This window comes from Brugia malayi (assembly GCF_000002995.4).
Source record: "Brugia malayi strain FR3 genome assembly, contig: Bm_v4_ChrX_scaffold_001, whole genome shotgun sequence".
NCBI lineage: Eukaryota > Metazoa > Nematoda > Chromadorea > Rhabditida > Onchocercidae > Brugia > Brugia malayi.
The window spans coordinates 4983764-5010220 of NW_025062479.1; the positions used below are offsets into that span (position 1 = coordinate 4983764).

General features: G+C 33.3%; 3 protein-coding genes across 5 annotated transcripts in view; 1 reads left to right on the forward strand and 2 right to left on the reverse strand.

The window, feature by feature from the left end:
* Window positions 1-1870: 1870 nt before the first annotated feature.
* Bma-klp-12 (Uncharacterized protein) lies at window positions 1871-23537 on the forward strand (the record flags this gene model as incomplete). 2 transcript variants are annotated; one of them, XM_043073671.1, is made up of 35 exons in its annotated part: window positions 1871-1905; window positions 2153-2228; window positions 2347-2493; window positions 2721-2909; window positions 3041-3172; window positions 3358-3486; window positions 3576-3764; window positions 3890-4011; window positions 4098-4200; window positions 4288-4380; window positions 4534-4602; window positions 4860-5010; window positions 5081-5168; window positions 5296-5537; window positions 5639-5782; window positions 5957-6059; window positions 6178-6269; window positions 6505-6713; window positions 6929-7026; window positions 7186-7294; window positions 7371-7517; window positions 7615-7719; window positions 8024-8167; window positions 18986-19141; window positions 20310-20396; window positions 20686-20803; window positions 20883-21213; window positions 21358-21521; window positions 21649-21849; window positions 21996-22086; window positions 22254-22349; window positions 22525-22732; window positions 22927-23112; window positions 23233-23303; window positions 23498-23537. In XM_043073671.1, the coding sequence occupies 35 exons, from the start codon at window positions 1871-1873 to the stop codon at window positions 23535-23537; spliced, it is 4665 nt and encodes a 1554-aa protein (XP_042929605.1). The 2 variants fall into 2 exon arrangements, with proteins under 2 accessions (XP_042929605.1, XP_042929607.1); XM_043073673.1 differs by lacking the exons at window positions 1871-1905; window positions 2153-2228; window positions 2347-2493; ... (18 more) ...; window positions 7615-7719; window positions 8024-8167 and having other exon boundaries at window positions 18995-19141; window positions 22254-22304.
* Window positions 9482-11295, reverse strand: Bm5482 (Uncharacterized protein; the record flags this gene model as incomplete). The annotated part of the gene is made up of 4 exons (XM_043073672.1): window positions 9482-9650; window positions 10185-10351; window positions 10680-10793; window positions 11257-11295. The coding sequence occupies 4 exons, from the start codon at window positions 11293-11295 to the stop codon at window positions 9482-9484; spliced, it is 489 nt and encodes a 162-aa protein (XP_042929606.1).
* A 1261-nt stretch (window positions 23538-24798) lies between the features above and the next one.
* Window positions 24799-26457, reverse strand: part of Bma-zip-3 (Uncharacterized protein) — a gene marked incomplete at both ends in the record, with an annotated part of 1668 nt that continues 9 nt past the window's right edge. Inside the window, 4 exons of one of the 2 annotated variants that reach the window (XM_001899318.1) lie at window positions 24799-24996; window positions 25715-25954; window positions 26096-26262; window positions 26379-26457. The exon at window positions 26379-26457 is cut by the window's right edge and continues 9 nt beyond it. In XM_001899318.1, the coding sequence (XP_001899353.1) occupies window positions 24799-24996; window positions 25715-25954; window positions 26096-26262; window positions 26379-26457 (684 nt within the window). Of the gene's footprint in view, window positions 24997-25578; window positions 25618-25714; window positions 25955-26095; window positions 26263-26378 lie in introns of those variants that run through there. The other variant, XM_043073674.1, reaches the window with a different exon arrangement.

Here is a 26457-nt window from a genome sequence, read left to right on the forward strand (position 1 = left end):
GAAACACTGGGGAAGAAATAGTTTTATTTTTGTAATTCTTAAATAATTTTGCTTTCGTAATTGTTCTTTTAACGTTAATTTTCTGTAAGTACTCGTCACACTTATAAAAGATTCGCTGATATTTCAGTGCTCATCAAATCATTCAGTGAACATTTGTCTCTTCGTGTCTGTATATCTTCACTTTTAGTTTTTAGACCATTTGTCCTTCTTCTCTTGGTGGTATTACAGATTGAAGGAGTAATTTTTCCGCCATTTTAGCTGCTATAACGTTCTATTAAGACTGGAAGTTGATTTAGGAAATTTCTATTTATCAGAATTAGTTGAAACATTGTGGTCTTATTATGCATTATTATATATGACTGTTTATTAGGTAAGCAAAATACGTTCATTCCATCGTGTTTATTAATCAATGATGACAGCGCTACTTTTAACGTACTGTTCCTTCTATTAACTCTTAATTCTATTTCATAATCAGAGGCATAAAATATATGTGAAGCTGTCATAAAATAATTTACTTTAAGCAGTCATACATTCTTTTTCTTTTTTTGTCTCCTTTATCCTTTATATCCTTCTTATGTTCGTAAAATTTCCTGAATGAAATGAACAGATGTTTTCTCTGTTTGTTATTGCGCTATTTTAACTCAGCCTTACTTTGTCAGATCCGTTGAAGAAAGTGAAGTTTTACGTTCACAAAGTACACTAGCCAAATACCCAAATAACGACAAAAAAAGTCAAATTCAATTCTTTCATTATCTTTCATTGAAGGGACAGGAATGACGGAGTGGTCATCCACTGCGAATGTAAAATCGTCTCGAAATTTTTGAAAACATTTCCTTCATCGACTGATGATAGTCTAATAGCTAGAATTAGACCCCGATGAATCCCATTCTGCAATACGTCCCATTTGTAACTATGTCATTACCGATGAAAATGGTTATTTGAAAGGACAGCTTCATTTTGCCGAGAGATTGGGAAATGACAATGATGATTTTTGAAGTTCTTCGCTACAGTGCTGTGAGAGTCATCATGGATGTCATTACAATCTCCATCGTATTCACCATTTGGGTGAGAAGTGTGAGAAGAGAAAATATAATGAACCCTGAAGATGAGCGAGAAGTATTGTTGTTTGCAAAATATAACGTCGTGGAAAGTTTAATAGATACAGCAACAATACCTGGTTGGAAAAGGTGACGAGAAAGCTTTAATTGGAGGGAAATGGCAGTATCAGAGGGTGGTAGATAGAGCAGGACAGGGTATGTAGGAGGAAGAGTTGTCAGAGTGACCAAAGTAATCAGAGTAGCCATTGCATTGTCTATGGTCAGATTGAGGACACAGCGACAGCAATGTTGCGAACCGGAGAATTCCTCCCTCTCTTCATTTACAGCCTTACTGTTGGCCCTCGAATAACGCTGGATAATGGTCAGAATAAAAAAAAAAAGGATTATTGGCCAGTTATTCTCCTATTTATCATATTTCCGTATTTTATAATATAAGGGTTAGTATAGCGCGTTGTTGTAGTATGATCGTTATGGAGTGGTTAAGATGTGAATTCTTTGTCGCTACATTTACTTAACTAGTTAAACTATAGATGTGTTTCGCTAATTCTCATTATAATCTGTGGTTAACATTTCGCTGGTGATATTCTTTATACATTCCTTTTTCTGTCCATTCGTTTTATATTTCTCTGGGAAGTTATCCAACTCTTTCCTTCTATTTTCGTCAAAAAAAACTCGTGAATCCATTTGTTGAATTGTAAAATAAGTGACGGGACTTTAAGTTTGTCAGAAAACAATTTCAAATACGAAAAAACTGCCATTTTTCAGTACTACAAAACACTTTTCAGTACTAACAAAAAGCTGATTGCACACAAATGGACGACTCAAGTTGTGTGCGCGTTGCAGTAAGGTGATATTTCCTAACATTTTATCCACACTGTTATTGTTGAAGGCTGAAATGCTGAAGGAACTCTTGCTAAATTTCTGCCTAATTTCCTATAACAACTCAAAATACTGCTAAGTTGTCTTTTTATTTACACCTACAGAAGTAGGGCAATTAGCAACGAAACCGCTATGAAAAGATAGAAATAGGTAAGAAATAGCGTGTGTCATTTGTTTCAGTTTCATTTTTCAGCATTCCTTTAACTTGTTTGCAGGGTGAGACCGCAATCTGAGCGAGAGAAAGTTGAAAACAGTCACGTTTGTACAAATGTTTTACAAAAAGAAGCACAGGTACCGGACTGCACAAATTTGCTTGCACTAGCATGCATTTTCATAGCATATGTAAAATGCAATAGCTGACTTATTAAAGTTTATTTGCATAAATTGTCAATTGTTGTCTTGTTTACAGATAACGATTGGTGGTGAAAGAAGCTTTACATTTGATTATGCATTTGATATTGGAACTCATCAGCAAAAAATTTATGATGATTGTGTTAAAAATTTAATCGAAGGAACTTTTGAAGGTTTTAATGCAACCGTTCTAGCTTATGGTCAGGTGTGTTTCTCATTTTGTAGAAATATTTGACCAAGTACATTTATTACTGTCTAGTGCTGCCTCATTTCAGTTTCATTAATTTTGTGCTGATACGGTGTTTTTTGTGACACTTGCTTACTGTCTAGATTTATCACATTCGTTTGTTTCTGTAAGAATGCGTGATTATTTGTAAGTATGCATGGAATTCATAAACTTCCAAGTATAATGTGTAATATAATGTGTTACAGACTGGCAGTGGTAAAACTTATACGATGGGTACAGCGTTTGATATGATGGATGTAATGAACGAAATCGATGTGGGTATTGTGCCACGCGCCATTAGGCATCTGTTTTCTGGAATGGACTCTCGCAAACAACAGGCTTTAGAGCAAGGTTTCGTAGAGCCTTGTTTTGACATTGTTGCACAGTTTGTTGAGGTACGTTAAACAGAAATGCTTCTTAAAGCGCAAATCAAATTAAAAGTTTTTTCACCTTCAATTCCGCTTTTTCGATTTATCCATCATTCGACTAATCCATATTTTTCCAATCAAAGCACTCTTTTTTTCAGTTGTACAATGAAGATATAATTGATTTATTAAGCCATGAACGATCACCTACAGGCCTTCGTATTCACGAAGATGCGAAGGGAGAAATCTTCTTAAATGGTGTAACACGAGTTACAGTAACAAGTCCCTCACAGGTTAATAACATTTGAACTCTACCATGACTTGTTAAAATCAGTTTTTAAAACTACTATCCAAAGTACTTTTAGAACAAGGCCTTTTTATGTTATCTGTTACTTTAGTGCATTACACAGTTTGATGAAATTGATGAAATGTGAGGATGTTTTTCAAGATATGAATTTCATGGTTTCCTCGATTTTAGACACTGGAGGTCTTGAAAAATGGTGCACTAAATCGAAAAACTGCGTCAACCAATATGAATGAACAATCATCGCGTTCACATGCCATTTTCACAGTGATAATTAAACAACAACGGACTGTTGTTGTCAAAGTACATCATTTAGCTTAGTAACATTTAAATTCGCATTTATGCTCTCCACTAGATTTTTATGTCTAGCAATTTAAAGTTTTTGGTTTCAGCCGTGTTTTGATCCGCAAACTGTTGAACAAGGTGACGAAACTTCTGCATCAGAAGATCCTCCTGCGACTGAGCTGGAACTTCTAAGTGCCAAGTTTCATTTCGTTGATTTGGCTGGTTCGGAGCGTTTAAAACGCACCGGTGCTACTGGTGATCGAATTAAAGAAGGGATTAATATCAATTTTGGATTGGTATTAACTTCTCCTTTATTTTTCTTTAATATGCAAAACTAAAAAATTGTTTTTCTACTCTTGTCGATAAGGGCTGTATATCGAAAAGAATATTATGTCAAGCATAATATTTCTTTTGATTCCAGTTAGCATTGGGTAATGTTATATGCGCTTTAACTACACCCACAGCAGTGGACAAAATGGTGCATATACCATATCGAGATTCAAAGCTAACTCGTCTTCTCCAAGATTCACTTGGCGGAAACAGGTCATGATCAAAATTATTCATGAATAACACGCTTTTTGTTAGTAAAATGAAATCAGTATATTAGTATGATATATGGCGGTTTTTAGTCGAACTTTAATGATTGCCTGTATCAGTCCATCGGATTGCGATTACGTAGAAACACTAAATACCCTGAAATATGCTAACCGAGCAAAAGATATCAAAAATAAGGTATTTTATTATTTCAGTTTAACAAGATTTATTTATACTAATTTATGAATTTAGAATATGATGCACCTGTGCAGTTAGATTTTTTAGGTTATAGCAAATCAGGATAAGTCAAGCAAATTAATTGGAACTTTGCGCTCACGCATAGCCGAATTAGAGGCCGAATTGTTAGACTTTAAACAGGTTATTTTATAGTGCTGCTGTGTATTTCAACCCTCATGAATTTAAGTGGTCAAATTAACATAGTTTTTTCTTTTTTTTAAAAAAAAAAAAATAAAGCATCCTACTTTATATTGTGAATACCTCTAAAAGATTAGTCAATCACATATTTTGCAGGGTCGAATAATAGTTTCAGATGGTATTGAGTCCTTCAACGATCAGTATAGAGAGAACGTTTTGTTACAGGTTTGATATATAAATAGCTAGTGGATAGAAGATTCAAATTAAGGGAAGTTATTGGTATCCATTTTTGTGATGCCAAATTAGCAGTGGAAGCTTTATTCAGGCTTTATAAAAGGTGAATTTAATACATTCTCGGGGATATGTTTTTAAGTATGGTGAAATGTTGAGAATAAAAAAAGTTTTTTTCACAACTTATTGTTTTAAATTTAAAGTTATTAGAGTTCATTTTATTGCTAAAGTGACTTGAATCATTGCTTCAGGCAGATGTAAGTCAATTAAGAATTCGGATCAAGGCTTTACAAGAAACGGTTGAAATGCTAAGAGCTCGGAATGTCCAGCTGTTAGCTGAAAAAAATGAAGGATGTACAAGAATGCGTATTTCGGACAGTCATGATCAGCAAGTATGTATTGGTAAGCGTTTAAGAAAGCACACATTTGAATAAGTTCAGTGATGATGAAAAGTCATGAACTGTTTTTGTAGAAAGTACAACTAACGAAGTAGGAGAACAAGAAGGTGATGCATTTGGTAATGCAGTGCGCGTATACATTGATGAACTTGAATCTCTGAGGTAATGTTTTCCTTTTTCCTTTCAAATCTTTTAGAAATGAAATTGAGAAAAAAAAAACCTCTAATATCATTCATCCAGTATATATGTCAAATTACAGACTGTTATTCACATTAAGACAAATATTTAGATGCGCATTAATGGAATCACATGCAACAAATGAGCAATTGCACCAGCAAATGAATCGCTGGAAAGCGATAGCAGCGAATAATACGCCAAAAATGCATGTAGACTATTTAGTCAACTGTGCTGCTGTTATCAGCAATTCATCGGGTAATAATGCGGAAAGAGTCACAGCATCCACTCCAACTTTCTCACTGATCCAGGAAGCAAAAGCGGATATTAAGCGTATGAAACAAAGTATAATAGAAAGTAAGCTTGATCGGGACATTCTCCGTTTCTTATAATTCTAACTTTTTTCTCTAAGTTTATCTTCATTAGGTATTATTTACTTTTTATTTCTTGGAGTTAAGGTTCACTTGAAGAGGAGAAGATAAATAATGATGAAGCGAAAATAAATGCGGATGATGTGATGAAATCTAGTGTAGTGATGGATGACTTTGAGGTGGACTATGAAGATGACGAAGATATCGAAGTTGAAAATGAAGCAGAAACAGGTGATGTTCTGTTATCGTTGTAGATTTCCGTCATTCATTGCGAATTTAGTGTCGAAAGTATTTCTCGGGTTGTTGAAGTTTACAGCTTTCACACATACTGTTCTCATACTTCCGAATTTTTTTTCTCACTTTTATTGTCTTGAGATTGGTGACTTTTTACTCTCTTTTTTATAGAATGTTTTAAACTCAGAGACAATCTCGCCGACTTACAGGCGGAAATATCGATCAAAGAGCGCTTAGTCATTGAGCTTGAGCAAAGTGAGCGTCGCCTTGCCGAGGTTTTGTACTCTTTTCCTTCATTTAGAATCTGAATTATTTGTTTTTTGGTCATTTTATAACTCTTAATATGTCTTATGTCTTGTTATACATATCACATCTTGAAAATTTGAATTTACGGTGCAAATCATGTATGAGAAGAAGTTGGCAGAATTGTCGTTGCGGATAAATGAAATGGAAATAGAGCGCGATCGAGTATTGGCTGAAATAGGTGAGTGAATATGTAGCCATGTGGAATGTAGGACACATGTCTCATTCCACATCTTAAATGAAACAGTTATTCAAATTCTCATCTTAATGGAGCGGTTTAGCTGGATTTTGCAATATTGTTGCATGCTGCTGCGTTATATAAAATTTTTATAATTTAATTGGAATTATTTTCACAAAATGTTTGTACCAAGTCTTTTGTCTTCGTAAAGATGTTATTTCCTCTATATGTTTTTCAGCAGCAAAACATTCACAGAAAGTTGTTGATGCAGAACAAGTTCGCAAGATTCGTGAAGATTATGAAAGGAAACTAACTGCAATGCGCGATGAATTCAGGAAGTTGCAGTCTGTTGAACGTGAACATCGTCGAATGCAAGCAAAACAAGTTGCAGAGCAGCAACAGCTTTTACGGTTGAGGAATGAATTAAATGAATTAAAGAAAACAAAGGTAGATTTAACTGGTGGTTGAAATTTGCTGAGTTTTTTTTCATTCACAAAATGCCTAGTTATCTAGAATTATGCCTAGCTATCTATTACGCTAGAAAAAACTAGAATGCCTAGTTATCTTTGTTTTCTAAAGCTCCGGTTCCTAAACCTTTTGATCAGCTTAAATTGTCTCATCCCTATACACCGACACTGGAAGTTGATTTATGTGTGATGCAGGTTCAATTGATGCAGCGAATCAAAGAAGAAGCCAGGCGTGCTAAAGCAACTGAATTAGCAAACATGAAGAAGCTAGCTGGTTTAGAAAAAGAGTCTAGGTTATTTTATTGATATGATTCTGTCAAGCTTCTATTTTTGTATTTACCTAATTTTGCCTGCTGTTTTCTCTCTGTTGGTCTACTGCATCATTCCATAAAACTCTTTTACTGTGTTCTCAGTATAATGAGTTGCACTCATCACTAAGGTAAAAATTTCAGGAAGAAAGATAACTTAATCCAAAAACTTCAAAACAAAGATCGTCAACGAGAAGACTTTCTAAAAAGATCAACCGACGAAGTTAATCGCTTGCGCCAGCAGGTCCGTCAGGTAACTAGATGAGTAACTTTTATACTGAATGTGTATTTTATGAATAGTTCTAGTGATAAAATAAGAACTGCTTTAGCGCAGTACTTATGATCGTAAAACTGAGCGAAGTGGAACACAGCGGAACATGCGATCTGCATCACTGCGTCAAGGTTGTGGTACAGTCCCTTTGACGAAACTGGAGGTGAACAAGGCGAAAGCGAAGTGGATGGCTATTGTAAAAAATGCGAGTTTTTCAGATTGTGTAACTTTGTTTCCTGTGTAATAAAATATACTTTGCAGCTTATCGAAACATGTTTTCAATTTCTACAATTATATTACAGATACGTCGCAGGATCAGTCAGCGTCAGGCAGTCACCAAGATGGAAGACGAACTGGAGAAAATTGTAGCTGAGAAACGTATTCTAGCTGAAGAAATTCAACGGCTAGTATGTTATACACTTTTGAAAATGTTTTCAGAATTTAATTTCGTCATGTGCTTCATGTTAGAAGGGAAACTAAAGATTTGCATTGAGGATTAACAGTTTTTACCGACGTTGCTTGCTTATTCGTTTTGCTAATAGAACTTATATCATTAATAGAAATTCGGTCTCGAATGAAAGTTTTTGCTTAATAAATTAACTTGTCTAGAATTTAAACATCTACCGACGAAAACAGGGTAAGCAATAACAGCATAATTTTTTAAAGACAGTGTGATAATCTTAAGTAGACTTATGTGATACATTCCATCAGGAACAACAATTTATCAAGGCGAAAGATCTGGCTGAAAGGGATCTTATTGGTGAACACATTGATGGTTGCTATGCGAAGATGCGCTATGTTCAGGAACAATTCACGGAATTGAGAAATACAATTGCCGGTATCGACACTGAGAAAGTTAGTGTCTTTTCCGGGTTTTATCTCAGCAAGATGTCTTAACATGATTTTAGTAATTATTTTTGTTCGTAAGTTTCATAGGATGACAGTTGTAAAGATAGCAGGGTTATGTAATCATTAAATTACTGATGGTATCCCATATTTTTACATCCATAAGCTAAGCGTTTTCCATTCAATTCAAGTTTGTTTACTCGATAGAAGTATTCCTGCCCACATGTCTTTTTTTATTTTTATTTTTATTTAACCTGCATAACTTACAACTGATTTGAACAGAATTTTTCCTTAAGCATAGCTAGCTAGTAAATGTTGTAGATTTTGTTACAGTTCTCACCCCTGACGGGAGATAGTCCCAAGACTTTTTTCCGCAAAACGTGACAAAACGAATTCTGTAGTTTTTTATTAGTTAAATTTCATCTGTATGCGTGTGCACTGATGTTTTAAAAACTTTTTTCTTCATCTGTTTGCAACTGATAATCAAGTTTTTTGAGCTGTCCTAAACTAACCCACATTTTCGGTCTCATTTGTTTAAGAGCGTAATCCTAACCTCAGATCAAACTTCGTTATGTGTTAAAATAGCTTCAAAAATTTCACTTTTGCACGAAAAAAAAATTGGAGACAAAAGTCGCTTGTGACTCTGTATTCACAGCTAGCACTGAGTTATGTAACTACACAAATCTGGCATCAACTTTTAGTAGAAAGAATTGTGTGTGCCGATTTTGGAAATCCAAACTATGTAAAAATAGAAGTGATAAACAGCTTAATTGTTTTGGTAATAAGGAAAACATTTTCAGCACTGATATACATTAATGATGGTTTCAGAATTTATAAAATATTAGTAATGGGGCCTTCTTGCCACACATCACTTTTGTCTAATTAAGGACAAGTAGGCTATCAGATCCTTAACTAATCAGCGACAAAATAAAACTAACGGACGAAGCGTGGTGAAAACCATATTGCAATACCAGTAAAAAAATTAAACAACGAATGCGTGGGAGAATGATTGAACTGTCTGATTGTTAACCCAGCTAAAATTTTTAAGTTTAAGCTTTATCAAAGAGTGAAGAAAGGCTATTTGGATGACTGGATATAGCTTCGTTTTCTGAGTGGGAAGCTACTTAATATTGAAGGTATTTTGATTTATTTCATTGTCTACATTTTAGAGAAAAGAATTTCTGCTTGTTATTGCTATTCAGTTAGATTGAAATGGCTACCCTCACTGTTTGCGATGAGCGGTTTACCTTTATTCTGGATTATTGTAAATCTGTTTACTTTATTCTTAAACATGTTTTAAACATTAAGTACAAGTGATGAAGTTCATTCGACCATCGTGGTAGCTTCTTGTAGTATTGAATTCAGAGGTTGCGAATTGCTAGTACCACTTTCTTCTTGACTCAGATTGCTTTCACACATTGATTTCCTGGATATCCTTACAATAGTTGAGCGTCGAGCTGCTGAATTCGGTATAATTACTTCTGGGAGTGATCTGAAAGGCGTAAGTATTACAAGATTCGAAATTTAAATATAGATTCTACTTCATTTTTATCCTCCTTTTTGTGCAGTCAGAACGGTGTTTTGGTTGTTGACCTCTGTTTCGTGATGGCGAAGTTATTTTAACTTTTTTTTTTATCCATGAAATTTCCGACTAAGCCATGAATATTTAATTATCGGAACTGTTGCATTACTCAATGTCAATGTTGTAGTTTTTGTTGTTATAGCATATATCCCTACCAAAAGTGTATAAGCTTGTCGTTAAGCCGTTGTATTTGACCTCATGTGTAGGAAGTCTGTGGTTGGGAATGCATGATCCTTGCAGTGTATCGAGAATATTTCCGAGAATATTCCCTTGCTTTGGAAATAACTATCTCTACTCGTTTTTTTGTGCTGTATTTACATTTCTAAATTTCTTTCTAAATTTCTAAGGTTCTTTATGGTTAAATAAGAAAGGAAAAAAAAAAGTTAGCTTCGAAGCACGATGGGACATGTTTTAGTATGTTTCAAACTTATAAAAAAAGTGGACCGTTTCGCCTTTCTCATTGTTTGCACTGCAAGTACAGCAAATAAAAAGGCACACAGTGCAGCACCAGCAGCAAATAGTAATCTTCTCCACTGAACATCTTGACTGAACACTGTTAGCCATATGCATATGCTGAAGCTGAGTAGTGATCCAATCATGCAGAGGAAAAGCTTAAAAAGTTGTAGTTTGCATGATCGAATGGTAAACACTATTTGTTATGGGAAAATAGAGAACTTAATTTGGTATACGAATCTCTTCTTTAGACTGAAATTTCAATTCTGTTTGGAAATTAATTCTATTTTTTGGTTTCACTAGAACTTTAATTCAGTTTCGAGATTGTGTTATGTTTTTAATTTAAATTCCAAATTTTTAGTAAGCGAATAAAAGAAGTTGGGACACAATTGGCAAATATTGTATGCTCTCTGCATTATCTTCACTAGTTAAGGACCGATTAATTAAAATTTTGGCTAAATGATAATGAAAGCGGAAAAATATAACCTGTCCACCCAGTGAAGTTCTATTTGCTCGTTTGCGCGTGCTGATTGTATGTTGAAGCGGTATTTTTATGGTTCCGCTGCAATGACTGCCACGTCCTTCCCCGTAATAGTTTTGCTAGAATAAATAGAAGTAAAATAACTGAAACACTAAATGTTTGTTAGATTTGGTAGTGTAAGAAGAAAGTTTTCTTAGGGATCTGTTCTAAAATTAATTACCAGTCTGTAAATATTAAATATTGATTTCTGGATTTTTTTTTTTTTTTTTTTTTGTTTTGAGTAGTTATTGTGAAGATATTACTTGTTGGTTGGAAAAAAATTTCTTTGAACCACTAAAACACTTCTGAAACCTTCTGTTTATATATATACATATATATATATATATATATATTGTTAGCATGAAAAAATCTCATTTTTTGGATTACTAGTTTTAGTGGCTAGAGATAATTAAGATGATGAAGGATAAAATATCAGCTAAAACTTTTAGTCTTATATCTTCAGGAAGACAGTACATAGATTTGTTTTTAGTAGCGTTTATGAATTTTTTGATTTCAAAACAAAGAAAAAAGTAATTAATTTACTTTCACTGCAGTACTTGATCTTCGGTATTCTTGGGACATAGGAGACCGTTTACTGCCGTTGCTTACGATGGTCTCGCTTCAAATACATCTGCAATTGCCGAAAATACATCTGCAATGCTTCAGATACAACTGCAATTTTTAAATAGTGTTCCTTAATAACGGTTTTAAAGAAAAAAGTGGTATGTAATAGGATAGGCCTAGCAACCTACATGAGATATTGGTGCATGAAACTTTGTTAGTTAATACAACAGCACAAAAGATAATTTGAAAATGCTTGGTTGAGAATTGGAGAAAAACAACAAAAAAACAAAATTTTTTAATAAATTATCCAGGATTCACTACTGTTTGAAAGGGAATGTGGTGGGATCATTCTTTAATTGGAGTTACGGTCAAAAAATAATTTAAAAAATTGGTTGCACATATATTAAAATGAGAAACTTGATGAAGAAGGAAACAGTATAGCTTTCCCAGAAGCTGAAAGTCGAGAATGTGTCATTTTACAAAAAGATTAGATGCGAACAGAAGATTCATATTTTTTCGAATTTGAATGGTTTGAAATTTTTTGTTAATAAATAAATGGATGATAGTGATCTTGCAAGACTTTTTTATACAAAAATGTGTAATGGGTCTGGATGTGTTAGGAAACGTGTAGTATTTAACTGTCTTCAATACATTTGTAATAAAAAAGCTAGTAAGTTTATAAAAATCTTCATCTGTTTATTGCTCAGTTTCAGGTAAAATGGGGAGTCTTTTTCTATCGTTAAATAAAGCTGCTTTATCATTGATGCAAATGAAATGGTTGAAAAAAATCTGTCCATGTTAATACCGCAAACACTAAAAAACTAATTATTGAAAATGTGGAAAACTTTTAGTTGGTATTGCTTGTGTGCAAGCTCATTGAAGGTACCCGAAACATTATGCGGTGCAGTAGCGATTTGTAGGACAGGATTATTGAGGTCATTTCCAACTGCTTTTTTTTCACAGTTATAGAACTTAATTAATTATGAGACGAAGAGCTCTGTAAGCATTTGGATGAAATTTATGACGAAAGGTTTAATTGACACCTTAGATATATAATTTAAGTAGGCTTTGAAAAGCGATGGACATAGTGAACAAGCATTTAAAAAGTGGTAAGAAGGAGGGTCTTTTTGAAGAAAGAAGAATGTAAAGTAGAATGCGTTGTTTTTATAACTTTTGAGCAATTTATTTTGAAATGGATGAAAATCCCAAGTAATCAAGAGAAGTTTTCTTTAAACAGTTCTAATTTAGGTGAGGTTTTAGAAAAGAAATAGTGTTTTTGATAAAAATAACGCTTCATTAGAGCCAGCAACCAAAAGAAATAACCGTGGCAAGACCAGACTAATACTTTTCAGTGTTTTCTCCTTTCTTTTCGTCTCCGTTTATTCCATCTCTTTCTCATTCCAATCCTCTGGTAGAGCCAGAGAATATGCAATAGAGCTTGTAAGAGAAGTTTTAATTGTCTAAGTTTATGTTACTTCATTTCATCAACAACACCGATAACAAGAGAGTTATTTGTTCCATACCTCGACTATTTTCCTGTATTTACACTTCCGCTCATTCTTTCATCAGGCTAAAACCAAAACACACCCTCCTACTGCTTATAATACTATTGCTGTTTGTTTCCAACATCCAGATTGTATTACTTAGTTTCAGTCGTAATTATTTTTCACAACTTATTTTTGTTGATTGTTAGTAATTAACAACTGATTCGATTAAAGTCAACTTATCCGTTATTCTGAATAGATTAGGACTCAGTTTTATTTTGAGAGTTCTTTTTCATTTAAAATTTGAAAACACGACAGTGTCGATCATGTCTTAACTTCGACGCATTCTGGTGAATTGTTTAACAGCAATTAGAGCGATTACTGAGCAAAAAATATTTAATATTATTTCAAGCCTTTTTTCTCTTTTTTTACGAAAAACAGTGCACTGCATCTTTATGCTAATTCAGAAAATTTGGCAAGCAGGAAGATAATTTTTGTATTTATAACTAATCTGCTTGACTTCCATTAAAAAATATAATTTAGGATTGAATAATGAGCTAGATAGCAGAGGGTTTCTTACTTCATCTATACTGTGGCGGATTGCAGATTAAATTAGTTTTGAAATATTTAATTCAAACATGGTAGTTCCAGATTTTTCTTTAAAAGTAAAATTTGCGTAACTTTTTTTTTTTTTTTTTTTTTTTGTTGGGAGGGCAAACAAAGCTAAAATGCATCGAGAAATTATAGCGAAGTGGAAAATTTTTGTGAAATTCTTTATTTGAGAGGGAGTGAAAATGAGTCTGTGGAGCATATATCAATTCTTTGTTTTACAGCCATCATTAGGTTGTATAGCTTCTCCTTGGACTGAATATATCCTTTTTATTCAAGCATAGACTCATCAATTGTAAAACTACAGATTAAGTGGAATTTAGAAAGTAGTTGGAAATAAAATGACTTACCTTTTAACATTATGAGAAATGCTACAACAAATGCATGAAATGCATTTTTATTCTGAAGATTTTCTTCTCACTAAAACGAAAATCTTTTTAATGGGATGTTACTTAGTGCAGTTCAGAAACTTGCACATAAGGACTGCATATTACAGTAAAATAGCTTTATTTTTAGTAGAGAAACCCAAAGCTTAAAAGGATTACTTAACTGTCCGAAAATTTCTGACGGAGAACAAAACCAAATTGTAGTTAAGAGTGATTTAAGTACTCTTTTTCCATCTTTATAGGTTCTCATGTTTTGCTTTCAAAGATGGTCTTGTTTTATTAAAATCAAAATTCATCAGTTGAACAACAGGTAGTCTATTTCACGGAAATCAGCTTTTCATAATTTGTTTGATTTCTCATTAAAATTCCAAAATATTTCCTATTAAACAGATCTGCCTTAGTATTTACGGCATTTGTACATTTTTCATTTTTGGACTCATGTGTTTAAGCTAATATATATAATTCCCCTGTCAATCCGTAACCATATGAAGGTTATATGTACTGGGCTGCCATTTAATAATTCTCATGTGCAGAACCCTTTTTTGTCCGAAAATTTGTTGATCTTCTGGTTTTAGAGGAAATAGGCGAACCTCTATTTAGAACCTCTAAAACATTGTGGATATAAAAGTCAAGTCATCCTAGATCATAATTACGAAGTGGCAAAATTATTCAGTGTAGGTTTGATATTTATCATAAATGAAGTTGTTTTTTTTTTTTTTTTTTTTTTTTTTTAATAATTTGTGAGTGTCTCTTGATTTTGACTACTGAAAATTTGCGTTAACAGTGTATCAGCTTAATCCGAAGATCAGAGAATTAAAGAACAGTCCACATAAAGAATCAATTTTTTTTTAAATGAAAAACCAACAGATCGAAATTTGTGGAAGAAGAGGAAGAAACTCATGCATTATTGCTAAGTAATTTATTCCAACATTATTCAATACAACTACGAATTACTAATGTTTTAAATCTGCCATCGTACGAGTTTAGCATACACACCTCCCTAGAAGCAATTGGAATCCACTTCACAATGTCCAATCCACGAAAAAACGAAGCAGCAAGCGTTACTTCATAAACACCCATCTCAGCCCTATGAGTAATGAAATGAAGTTGCATCAACAATTCATTAATGCTAGGGAAGACTGCGAATGATTCAGTTCAGTAAATTAAAGAGAAAAGGGAAGGGTGAAATTTGTCAATCAAAAGCCAAAGCAATTCGGTTTAAACGAAATAAAATGGATCATCACAACTCGAAAGTCCGTTTAATTTCGGCTTCGGAAAGCCCCATTAATTGAAGCCAAAATTCTAGATACTTGCAACAAAAATTCCGTTTATCTTCTTAGTAAAAGTAAAAATAATTTGATTGTTTTTCTGAGTATATCGTTATAATAGTAGGGGATACTGTTGTTGTTTGAACATATTTATTTACATCTAGAGAGCTACATTTAGCATAAATAGAAAAGTATTGCCGGATCAATAAACCTTTAAAAAATCTGATTAGTTTCCTATTTCAGCTGGTAGGAGAGATACTTGAAACTGATATTTAGAAGAGGTTATAAGAGGACTGAAGGAGAGTGCTATAATCGGAAACAAAGATTTGATCCCTCAGGCGTAAAAAATTGTGTTAGTCAAACACTTTTTAGCTGGTAAAATAAGGAAAACGAAGAGGAAGAGAAGGTAGGTTAAAAAATACAGTGTTTTATCTGAATAGGTCAGCAAGTTAAAGAATTAAACTGGAGTAGTAGGAAATGCTGCTTCCAGCACTGTGATTGGTTTGTTGTTAACAAGAATTCTGTTTGTAATAGTTTGTTGCATTTTTATAATAGATTGTTTATATTTGTAATTTATAGTATATCCTTTAGTTATAGAAACTTATTCATTATTCTCGTATGAGTCAACTTCTTAAGCCTATCAATTCAGTGAGCTTGGAATTTATTTGTAACTTGATGAACCGAAAAAAAAAAAAAAAAAAAACAAGTATCTTTTATAATGATGAATAAAGAAATATTCCGAAAAGACTTCCGCTAACTGTTGTAAACTCGTCAACAAATTAGATGAAAGCTGGTCGAAGAAAAAAAAAACTCAAAATAAGGAATATAAACAGTATGAATTCGCTAGAGTAAGTAATTAACATTACCCATGGAATTCGTTATGTGCAAGGGAGTTTTAAGGGGTTTTAACAGTACCGTATTTGTTGTTATTTACAAGTATTTATTTCATTGCTTATTAATAAATGAACGTAAAAGAGTGAATAGGAATTTGTTACTTTTAAATATTCCTGAATTTAAATACAGTATTTCAAATCTGCGCTGTCAAAGGAAATCCTGGTCATTAGAGAAAACGAAATTCTGTGTTACCAATCACATCACCTGAACAGTGTCTTTTATAATATTACAACCCAGAATTCCATTCATTACCTGTCTTGTCTCTTCGGTCTGCTTTGTTAAAGCAACTTATATTCATATCAGCCGGTTACTTTTGGGAGGTTTGTTTCCTTTGTTTCACATATCGTTCTGTCTCGATGTAATATGTGATCGAGAAAGTTGAAGTGTTGAGTCATCAATCAGCAAGTAGTCCGAGTTAAGTTGACAGCGATTAAAGATCACCCCTACACTCCGCTCCCTTCTCCTTATTTGCCTTTATTGATTACTGCAGTTCTCGAGGTTGCCATTTCCCATTCATGTAATGAAATGAATGGAAGTACTTCTGTTTGTGAAAAATGATACACAGTTATCAGCGAATCAAGTTACGTCATTGATAATAATTTATGATGAAAATATGTACATTTTCTTACACCTATTCAGTCTATCATTTCTACATTTTTGCACTTTCTTTTCGGCATCCCTGTCAACATGACTTTTTTCCGAAACTTTGATAGCTTCTTCTGTGATATGAACTAACTGAAATAGACATTTCCATTGCTGAGCCCTGTAAACGTGGAATTAGTAGCAAAAGGTTGAGGGATGCGCAGTATCAAATAATTGCAACTGGAAAAGAACTGAAGTAAAGCTGGCGAATAAAGTGACACATTCAAATGACGAGTTCGTAAAAGTTTTCCTTGAAAATTTACGGGCGAATGTCATAGAAGGAAGGAATGTTCGATAAATACTTTCTAGATCACAGAAAAAAAATCATACATCTCCAAATGTCAAACATAAACATTTCTAAAGTGCAGGCAGAAGTTGTTTTTTATTTTTAACTGTTTTATAATGTCTTTTTAACCGATTACTTCGGTCATCCTTAGTGGCGGTACTTATTTTGGTTTTGAAGCCTTAAATATTGTACTAATTACCTATTTAAATTATTTTCCTGTCTAATCTAGAATACTTCAACTCGATGCCACATTTAGTTTTGTAGTAGATTACAGTTATTAAGGATGAAATAATGGTTTGGAATGGAAAAACCTAAATTCTGTCAATATTCAAGTATTTCGATCAATATTTTTTCTCTTAATATCCTTGTTTTTAATGAATAGTTTTCATTAAGAAATATGAGGAAGGAGGTAATATGAGCATAAAATCGAGCACTGAAAGCTGTAAAGAAAATGCATTTAATCTAAACTGCAGAAGTATGAGGGATCATTGACTTTTTTTTTAATTTGGAAAACTTTTTTTTTGTTGAGAATATCATGTCCATTTACAGCCAAATACATGTATGAAGTATCTAAACAAGAGTACGAAATAAGGTGGAATTTCTTTACGGTGATTTCATTTTACACGAAAACTTTTTAATTTAAAAAAGGTTTTTTCTTCTGTTTTGAAAGGTGTTGTTGCAACACGGACATCAGAAATGAAGAAGGAAGCCCAAAACAGTTGGAGAGCGCTTAAAACTATTGTCGGTTAGAGAAGGGGAATTATTTGTGACTGTGATTAATTCTAAGCTTTATTGATTATCAGTTAGTTCTTTTACGTATTGCAAAAACGACTTAGAAGAATGAACTGTAAAGATGAAATAATTTGGTGAAATGGTATAATTGTTGTGTAGCATATTACATTTGAACGAGAATGTTGGGAATACTACTGAAGAAATTATAATTAGCTGACTTGGTAAAAAATTTGTTCAAAGGTTTATTGGCGCGAGCTAATGTGAAGAAAAAAAAATATGAAAGCAAGTCAAATTACTGCAGTGGTTTTTAAATTAGACTTCTTCATTAGATGATTTCAAACACCGTCCCTAACTGTGCACTAAATAAGCCCATTTTTCACAATATTTAAGCGAGTTGAAGAGGTAGAAATCTTACTATCAGTATTTTAATGTCACAATTAGAATTAGAAATCGGCTCATTTTCTAATATATGTGTTGTTTTCGTTATTAAACTTTGAGCGTTTATCTCCGATGCAGTTTTCTTTAGTATGTCATATGTCATATTGCCACGATTTCATGAGTCTCATATTACCCTCATGAGAAAAAGTTTAGAAGGAATCGAAATCAATCGTAGGAAGAACACTCTAACGATTAAGACTTTTTGGTTCCTGTGTTTCTTACTTCTTTGTATTTACTACAAAAAGTTATTACTCATTGCTGCTTTATTGTCACAATTATTATTTTTTATTTTAAGAAGAATAAAATTAGTAACAAAAATGAAGCGAGTTTAAGGGAAAAATAATATATGCAGATGATTTCATTTTAGAATGTTAACGGTAATTATAGAGAAACATAAACTTGAGGTGGAGAACGTAAACTGCGCATGTATAGTTATGTTTAGAATCAGTCACTCGTAAAAAGGGAGTTTGGTTCAATGCCGTCTGAAACTTTTCCTATGCAAATGCTTCAGGTCATGAGTGTTTCGAGATCACTTCTTGAAACTTCGTTTTACCGCCAGCTAACCAAATGCAATGAATGGCCATAAGCTTGAAAATTTGTTGAACTTATCCTCTATATCCATTGCTTTCTTACTGTGTTTCTTAATTATACAAATCAAGACGAAAAAAGTGGTCTTCCAATGAAGCTAAATTCTGATGAATTCGAAAGTAACACTAAACTAAAAAGGTATATAAATATTATACGTACCTTTTTGAGCGAGCATTTGCTACTGCTTTATCCCTATTATTTTAAATCATCTCTATATTTATTTCATTACTTGCTCATATGTATTGTTGTGTTCACAGAGTTTTTCGGAACTGCTTTGATTCTAAATTGGAACAGTTTGGACACCGAACTTTCTTATTTTAGTTATTTGTTTAACGGTCATAATATCTTTGTACAAGCTCTTATTTAAGGTTTTCTTTGTAGGATTCTGGGATGGAAGATGCGGAAGCTTGTCGTGATGCCGAAACGGAAATTAAGAATTGTTCGTCGATTGGTGAGGCAGTAATTATTCTCAGCCATTTGTTCGGTTTTTGTTTGGAACAAGGATTTATTGCAGCTAAAGCTATTAGTGATAAAAAGGTTGGTATTTAATTTGTTCGCATTAGTTGAGGGATCATCCAAAGTTGCGGATAATTCGCCGTTATCTTGCAAAAATAATATATTATTAGAATTTTTCCTAAGAAACACTCGAATTACGCTATGTGTGGATTTGTGTTTGTATTGAATATATGTGTGTGGAGGAATTAATTGGATCGTAACCTTCATGAAAGGGAACTGTGGCTACTCGAACTGCTGGTTAGGAACATCATACTATAGAATAATGATAGTCATGGAAACTTAGCTGTAATCATTCTAGCATAATATTTTGGCTTACTTTAAAAAAAAATCGCATTAAGCTTTAATGTGGTACTAGTACTGAAGAACTAAAATGACTACTGCTTAACAACTGAGCTGCAGTTGTCTCAGGAGTATTTGGTGCAAACTTTTAAAAAAAATACAGTAAAGTCCTGAACCATTGAAAATATAATTTTTTCACTCCACAATAATTGTCTATGATTAATATAGAGATACACCAAGTGACTACTTACTTACCTGGGATATTCTTCTAAACGAGAAAATCTCGTTTTTCTGAAATTGGAATCTTCTTAATGAACTGTGCTAGTTTTTCTGTTGAACTACAATATTTTTTTTTTGTTCTGGTTTTACAAGTGATAAGGGACTAGTCTTCTTTGCACTTTTTTTTGGCACTGTTTTTTAAAGATGGAAGCTTTATTTTACTAGTCAAAGGAAATATTATTTTTGTCAGAAATATCAGACTGTTAAGTATTTGTGTTAGTTCAATATTCATGACAACAGTAGATTTTAATAATTCATTGAACAACTGTAGAAGCAGACGTTTCTGAGGTCTTGCGGGTATCTTCATAGTTTTATAATTATTTCATATTAACTGCGCATGATTTCACACAATTTCTTAACATATTTCAAAGTTTCTCAATCAGAGTCTAAAAGTTCCATCTTAAAAACATGCGTATTCATACTGAAAGATCCTGCTTTCGAAGTCTGGTTGGTAATGAATAGTGAATTATTTATATAATACGAATGCGATCACGAATCCTTTCCCATATGTAGAGTCTAACAGTTAAATATTTTTTACTTGGAGAATATTTTTTACTGAAATATTCTTATGCATTGGTTCTTTTTCCTGCAGCTTATTTCTTAAGACCGCAATATTTATTGATGCTCTCAGGAAGCAGAATCACTTATTCAAGAGCTGCAAAACGAATCAATTTTAAGTGATGTAATTTTGAATCATGCATTGGAGGATGCTAAAAGAGTGAGTTGTACATTGCTTATTTATCCCACAAACTTCAGAACCATTTCCAACATATACCACATCAGTTGTAATGCCAATATCATTTGTTGAAGTTCTACTACGACTTCCACTTTAATCATGAGGTTCGAAGTAGTAGGATGGAAAAAATTTTTCAACTGTTTCCAAATTCACTTTGACCTGTAAGCGCATTTTGAATATTTATTTTCAAAAAAGTGCAGAAAATGCCTGCAATTCATAGTGCTAAAACCTGAGCCGAAACTGAAGTTAAAACTGAAGTTACTCCATTAAGAATACTGAACAGCAAAATCGTAGCAGGGATGCATCTCCATATCGAGAATGTGAAGAAGTTAGGTCACTGGCGAATGGAAATCAGATAGCACAGGATTCACGCGATGAATTACTTGAAGGTAATTTTTTGCATCATGTTCTTATCTAATTATTGAAGGATATGTAAAACATTTTGGTTAAAGTAAGCGATTACTGCAGTATCACCACCTGCATCAGCGCACAAGATTCGTCGTCGTACAGCTACACCAAGTGAATTACTGTATCCGTTGAAGGAATCATTACAAGGTCAGGTTACTAACAAAACGCATTTGGAGCAACTCAACGAAGAAACTTCATCTGTAAGCCAACAGCTAGTCGAAAAAGCGAGATCACTGGAACATTCTGTTGAAGGTGGACGACCTTTAGAACTCAATAGTGTAAGTAGTAATGTTGGTATGGAAGCGAAAAATGAAATAACGAAATTGATGGATTTGGAATTGGATGATCGAGGTTCCACTGAGTCGTCGCCATCTGGTCGTGGTAGCCGAAGGTCTACATTTCAAATTTTTAAAAGCATGTTCAAGAGAGTAGTTTATAATTCGGATTTACATTCACCATATACGTACTATATCGTATAATCTGGGTAGAATCCATTTTTTTTTTTGTAATTTTAAAATATTGTTTCTTTTTTCAGAAAATCCGGCCGTGTAGTACCGTATGTTCCTCGGACATTAACAGGGACTCGTGATAAAGTAACAGGTTCACGTTTACTAATACGCACACACACCTTGGATGGACATACTAGAACAGTACTTTCGGTAGACACTAATGGTGATATGGTAATCAGCGGCTCAAAAGGTTTGGTAATTGTGAAAGGTGTACGTTAAATTTTTTGCTGGAAATTAGATTTCTTTATTAAAATGTCAGCGTAGCAGGAAGCTTTCAAAAAAGTCTGAGATTATATTGATCTATAGTTCATCTTAAGACAGAACAGCGAAAGTATGGGATTTGGAAAAAAGTGTCGAGAAATGTACGTTTGGTCACCATCCCAATAATGTTTCATGTGTACGTTTCATTCCCTCCAGCCAGTTAGCTTTGACTTTATCCATGGCATTCGTTCGTATTTGGGATTTGAGAAATGAGGAGTGTGTACGTACTCTGCATTCGTCAGGTCTCGCTGCTGCAGGTATGTAAAAATTCAATCTAAGTTTTAATATATATTTTTAATACACTTCAAATAAGTTTTCACTGGTTGTTAGACTTCATTAACAATTTTAGATTATTTTGTGTATTTTACGCGAAAGTTACATCTGCAGTTTTCATATTGTTTAGGTGATACTATGGCTGCGAATACACCTCGACAAACTGTATTACCCATTTCCGAAACGATGATCAATGCACTAGAACTGGACAACACGGGGAAGTAAGTGATAACTTTTTTATTGTTTTACAGTGAAATGTTTTTCTTTCATGTAGTGGATGCGGACAACGACGCAGTGTAAATAAAGTTTTGAGATTTACAGAGAAGAAATTACAGACGAGAAATATTAATATTGGTTTGTAAATTTTATTGCAGTATTTTCTTTTCAGACTTATGTTTACAACCTTCAACAGCGATGTCCGTATTTGGAATTTGGAAAAGTTTGCACCATTCGGTCGCTTATCGGCAGCGACTCATGGCTCGAGGCAACTTTAACCACTCAAATAATCTGTAGTCATTATTGAGTTTAAACATTTTCGAGCTGCTATTTTGGTTTAACACTAATATAAAATTTTTCCAAAAATCCAAAATCATAGTGAGAATGATTTTCTTTCACAGGTTTGTTGAGAGCACTGATTTTTTCATATAACCGGAATTTAGATCAGAGGTGTCATGCCTTGGATTTTTGGGTGGTATAAAACCGAAAATTTTCACTGGTTCTCGTGATCACTATATCAAGATGTATGAAATAAATGCTGATGGATTAGGTCTTTTTGAAGCTTCTCATGAATTTTCGGCAGCCCACTATGATTGCGTTACATCCATTGTCGCTTATGGTGATTCCGTATTTTCTGCTTCTAGAGATACGGTTAGTTTAATTTTGTGATCAGACTAATTGGATTCCTTTCCTATTATTCTCGGTGTACTGCCTGTTTTTTTTTTTTTTAATGCTGTAGGTTTATGTTTTCTGTCAAGGTAATTATTATCCACTTGACTGTCTGGAGCTTTCTGCTAATATGTTTTGTGATTTTTGAAAAAACTATGGTTTTCTTTTTTTTGCAGGACATTATGCGTTTCTCATTGCAAGATATGAAGAGAGACCATATCGAATTACAGGCACACAATAAATGGATTCAATCCATGTGTATTATCAATGCTTACAGGCCTTTATTAGTTACAGCTTGTAAGGAGGGTCGAGTAAAAGTGTGGGACATTACAAGTACACGTAAATTACGTCTCGTTGATCAGGTCATTCTACATATTTTGCTTTATGTCTTTTCATACCTCCACTTTTCTGTAAGCTTCATTTCATTTATATTGCGATTATTTAATTTCTAGTAGTGGGAACTTGGTTTTTAGCGCTTTTAGATTTCCCATGCTCATGAAGAAGCGATCAACGAATTGGCAACTCATTCAGGCATCCTTTTTACTGCTTCTAGGTCATTTTTATTACTATTCATTACTGGTTATTAGTCCTTTTCCACATGCACTTTATTTGATTGATATGAAACCGCATTAATCAGAAAAATCTTTCTTTTTTATCAAAAAACATTTTTTTTTGTAACTGGAATGCATTAATAATATCTTTTAAATTAAATCATAGTTTAGAAGATTACAGTGCTTATATTTCTAGTGATACAACTGTCGCCCTCTGGCAGACTAATTATGAATGAATAGCTATGGAATGCCTTATATGAAAGTAAGACGAACATTTTTTCAATCCTTCACATGCAGACAAGGATTTCTATAGGTCGAAAGTACTATTTAAAAAGTTTTTGGCTTATCAAAAAACATTTCCTGTAGTTTTTTCCAATTTTCTTCAATCGAAATTTTTGTTTCTAATGACAATAATTTACTACAGTCTTATATTTATTTTTCCGTACTTTATTAATCGAACTTCTCTGTAGATATGACATTAGTTTTGTTTCATCATGGAGAACATCGTGATTGATCCAATTTGATAGTGATGCATGAATTTTGATAGTTCGATGGGATAACTCAGTGCACAGTTTTCCTATTTTCTGTACCATTTTGTCCTCATATGTCTTTTTCTTTTACGAATCGATTGCGATCTTTTTGTATCACTTCCTTTACTGTTGCATTATGTGGAGAAAGTTTTTTGAAATTTCTAGGAATGTTTCATGACTATAAAGAAATATGTATGTTCTAATTTTTGTAAAGTATAAATGACTAGATATATTACATATAATCTCTTTGCGTTGTGAATACTTCAAGTATTTTTAAATTTGGGTATACTTCCAGTCACTTAAAGTTATTCGTCTTGTACACTTCATTCAAGTTTCTTTTTCCTTTTGTTAGTTTTTATAGATTATTATAACAATTTATAGTAAATAGCTGTATTGTTGGCAAGAAAGTGTATTTTCAATTAAATTTGCGGATTACCCAAAAATCCTTTTAATTCTATATATTCGATACTCATAAGTTCTTCATTTGTTCACATAAAAAACATCTGGTACAGGTATGCAAGCTTTTTATGAAGGGGAAGAAAGTCTGGAGCTGCAAAGTGAAGAAAATTGAGCTTATACACTTTTATGAAATAGATTTCCTTCTATTGGAAAAACTGTTCTCTTTCTCATATATCTGTTTTGCTGTACCATCTTCATTATTTGAATGTATTTTGCACAGTGTATTTTGTAAATAAAATCATTTTTCAAATTCCAAGTAATTCAAAGCGTCAGTACAAGTCCAGTTCAGGTGGGCTTAAGGAATGACAAAGATGTTTTGCAAAATAAAAAATGAGATTAAAAGTGAACAAAAATGGCAAGAGGCCTCTTATAGAGACTAAAACGGTACAATGGGAAGGGCTTATGACTTACAGATTCTTTTCATTACGGAGTTTGAGCCAAGAGAAGTTAGGCAGTGGTGAAGTACCCATTTTTTTCGATAGCTTTGGAAGTTGAGTGTTGTGTAAATCTATGTTTCGCGGAAAGACTGTGATTCCTCACTGGTTCTCTTTAAAACCCGTGCTTTCAACTGATCGATTTCAGCTTGCATTCGCTTAATTTCGTTTTTCAATTCATTATTTTTGTTCACAAGAATTGTCAATTCCAATTCTGCCTCTTCTTTGAGCTCCTTTTGTCGTTTTCGATAGCGTATCGCTGCTTTCTTGTTCTGAACAGTGCAGTTATGCAGCAGATATTTTAAGAATAAATCACGTGTTGCCAAGTCCGAACTTAAGCACACATCCGATAAAGGAATTCATCTTTCGAGTTTGCATTTTCCTATTTTTTAAATTAAATTTATTGTTACGAAAACTGTGACTCCATATTCTGTAATATTTGTCACCTATATTTCACTGACTCCGTGTTTGAAAGACACAGGAGTGCAAGGAAAAAAGAGCATCTCGGAGCTGTACTATTAGAAACGTAAGCAGCTCGACGAAGTTGACATGTTGAAGACAGGACTAAAAATTTACTCCAGGGATATTTTCTGATGTTAGCTGCAATTTGGACCGTCGTCATTGCATTTAACTAATTGTTTGACTTTCACTACTGATAGATATATTAAACGACTCATAGTTCACATATTCATAAAACATGTACTTCAAATAAAATATTTCTTCTAGCTAATTTCAATGAAACAAATGTTAATTATAGATGTTGTTTAAATTCATACATATTAAATTTTATTTTCCATATATTAAAAATACGTATTCACTAATTAGTGCAGCAGTTTTCTCCCTCTTCTTCCTTTTCATTCTTGAACTTTCATAATATACGTAGTTTTCTTTATCTAGAAATCAGTTAACGTATGTTTTCTGAAAGTTTATCAAATTTCTACAGCACCCACTGTATGCGGTAATTACTCCTTTCTTCATAGAAAAATCTACCTGTAGTCTTTTACGCTTCAATATGTCTTCTGATGAATTTGTTCCACTTTGATCATTGAGGATTCCGCTTTCCCTGACAGCTGCCACCAATAATTGAACTAAATTCTGTATGGTTTTGTTATTATTGTTCTCTGTTGACAGCGGCGAATGCGGATTGCATGGATTTATTGCCGTATCTATCAATTCGTTCGTGGAACATGCTACGGATCTCATCCGTGCTGAACTCGGAGCTGATGCAACCTGTGATTAAATCGTGCGTGATGCAACGAATTAGGGTATCGAGAAATGTGCACTTTCACGACTTATACCTTCATAACGATGTTGAATCCTGGTTGTTTCAAATTCTAGATATGACTTAAATTAAAGAAACTTATAAAAAACCTTATTTTTCTCAAGTTCAGCACATTCGCATACAATTTCGTTATATATTTCCTGTTTTGTGCGATATTTAGGATTACATGGAGTTAAATCGCCCAGTGCTGCAGTATCATTATTTATGCTGGTGGCCGAACCATTAGCATTTTCACCTTTCACCGATTCTACCTTTGCTATAAAGGTTGGTAATGTTGAAAGCTATAATTTATCAGTGATTTACACCAAAAATTTCAAAAAAGCATTTTTATTTATTTCAAAATATGATAAGCTTTTCAACAAAATCTCTAACCTGAATTCTTTATCTTACGACTAAATCCAAGAATAGAACTGAATATAGATCTTTTCAGCAAATCATCAGCGTCAAATGG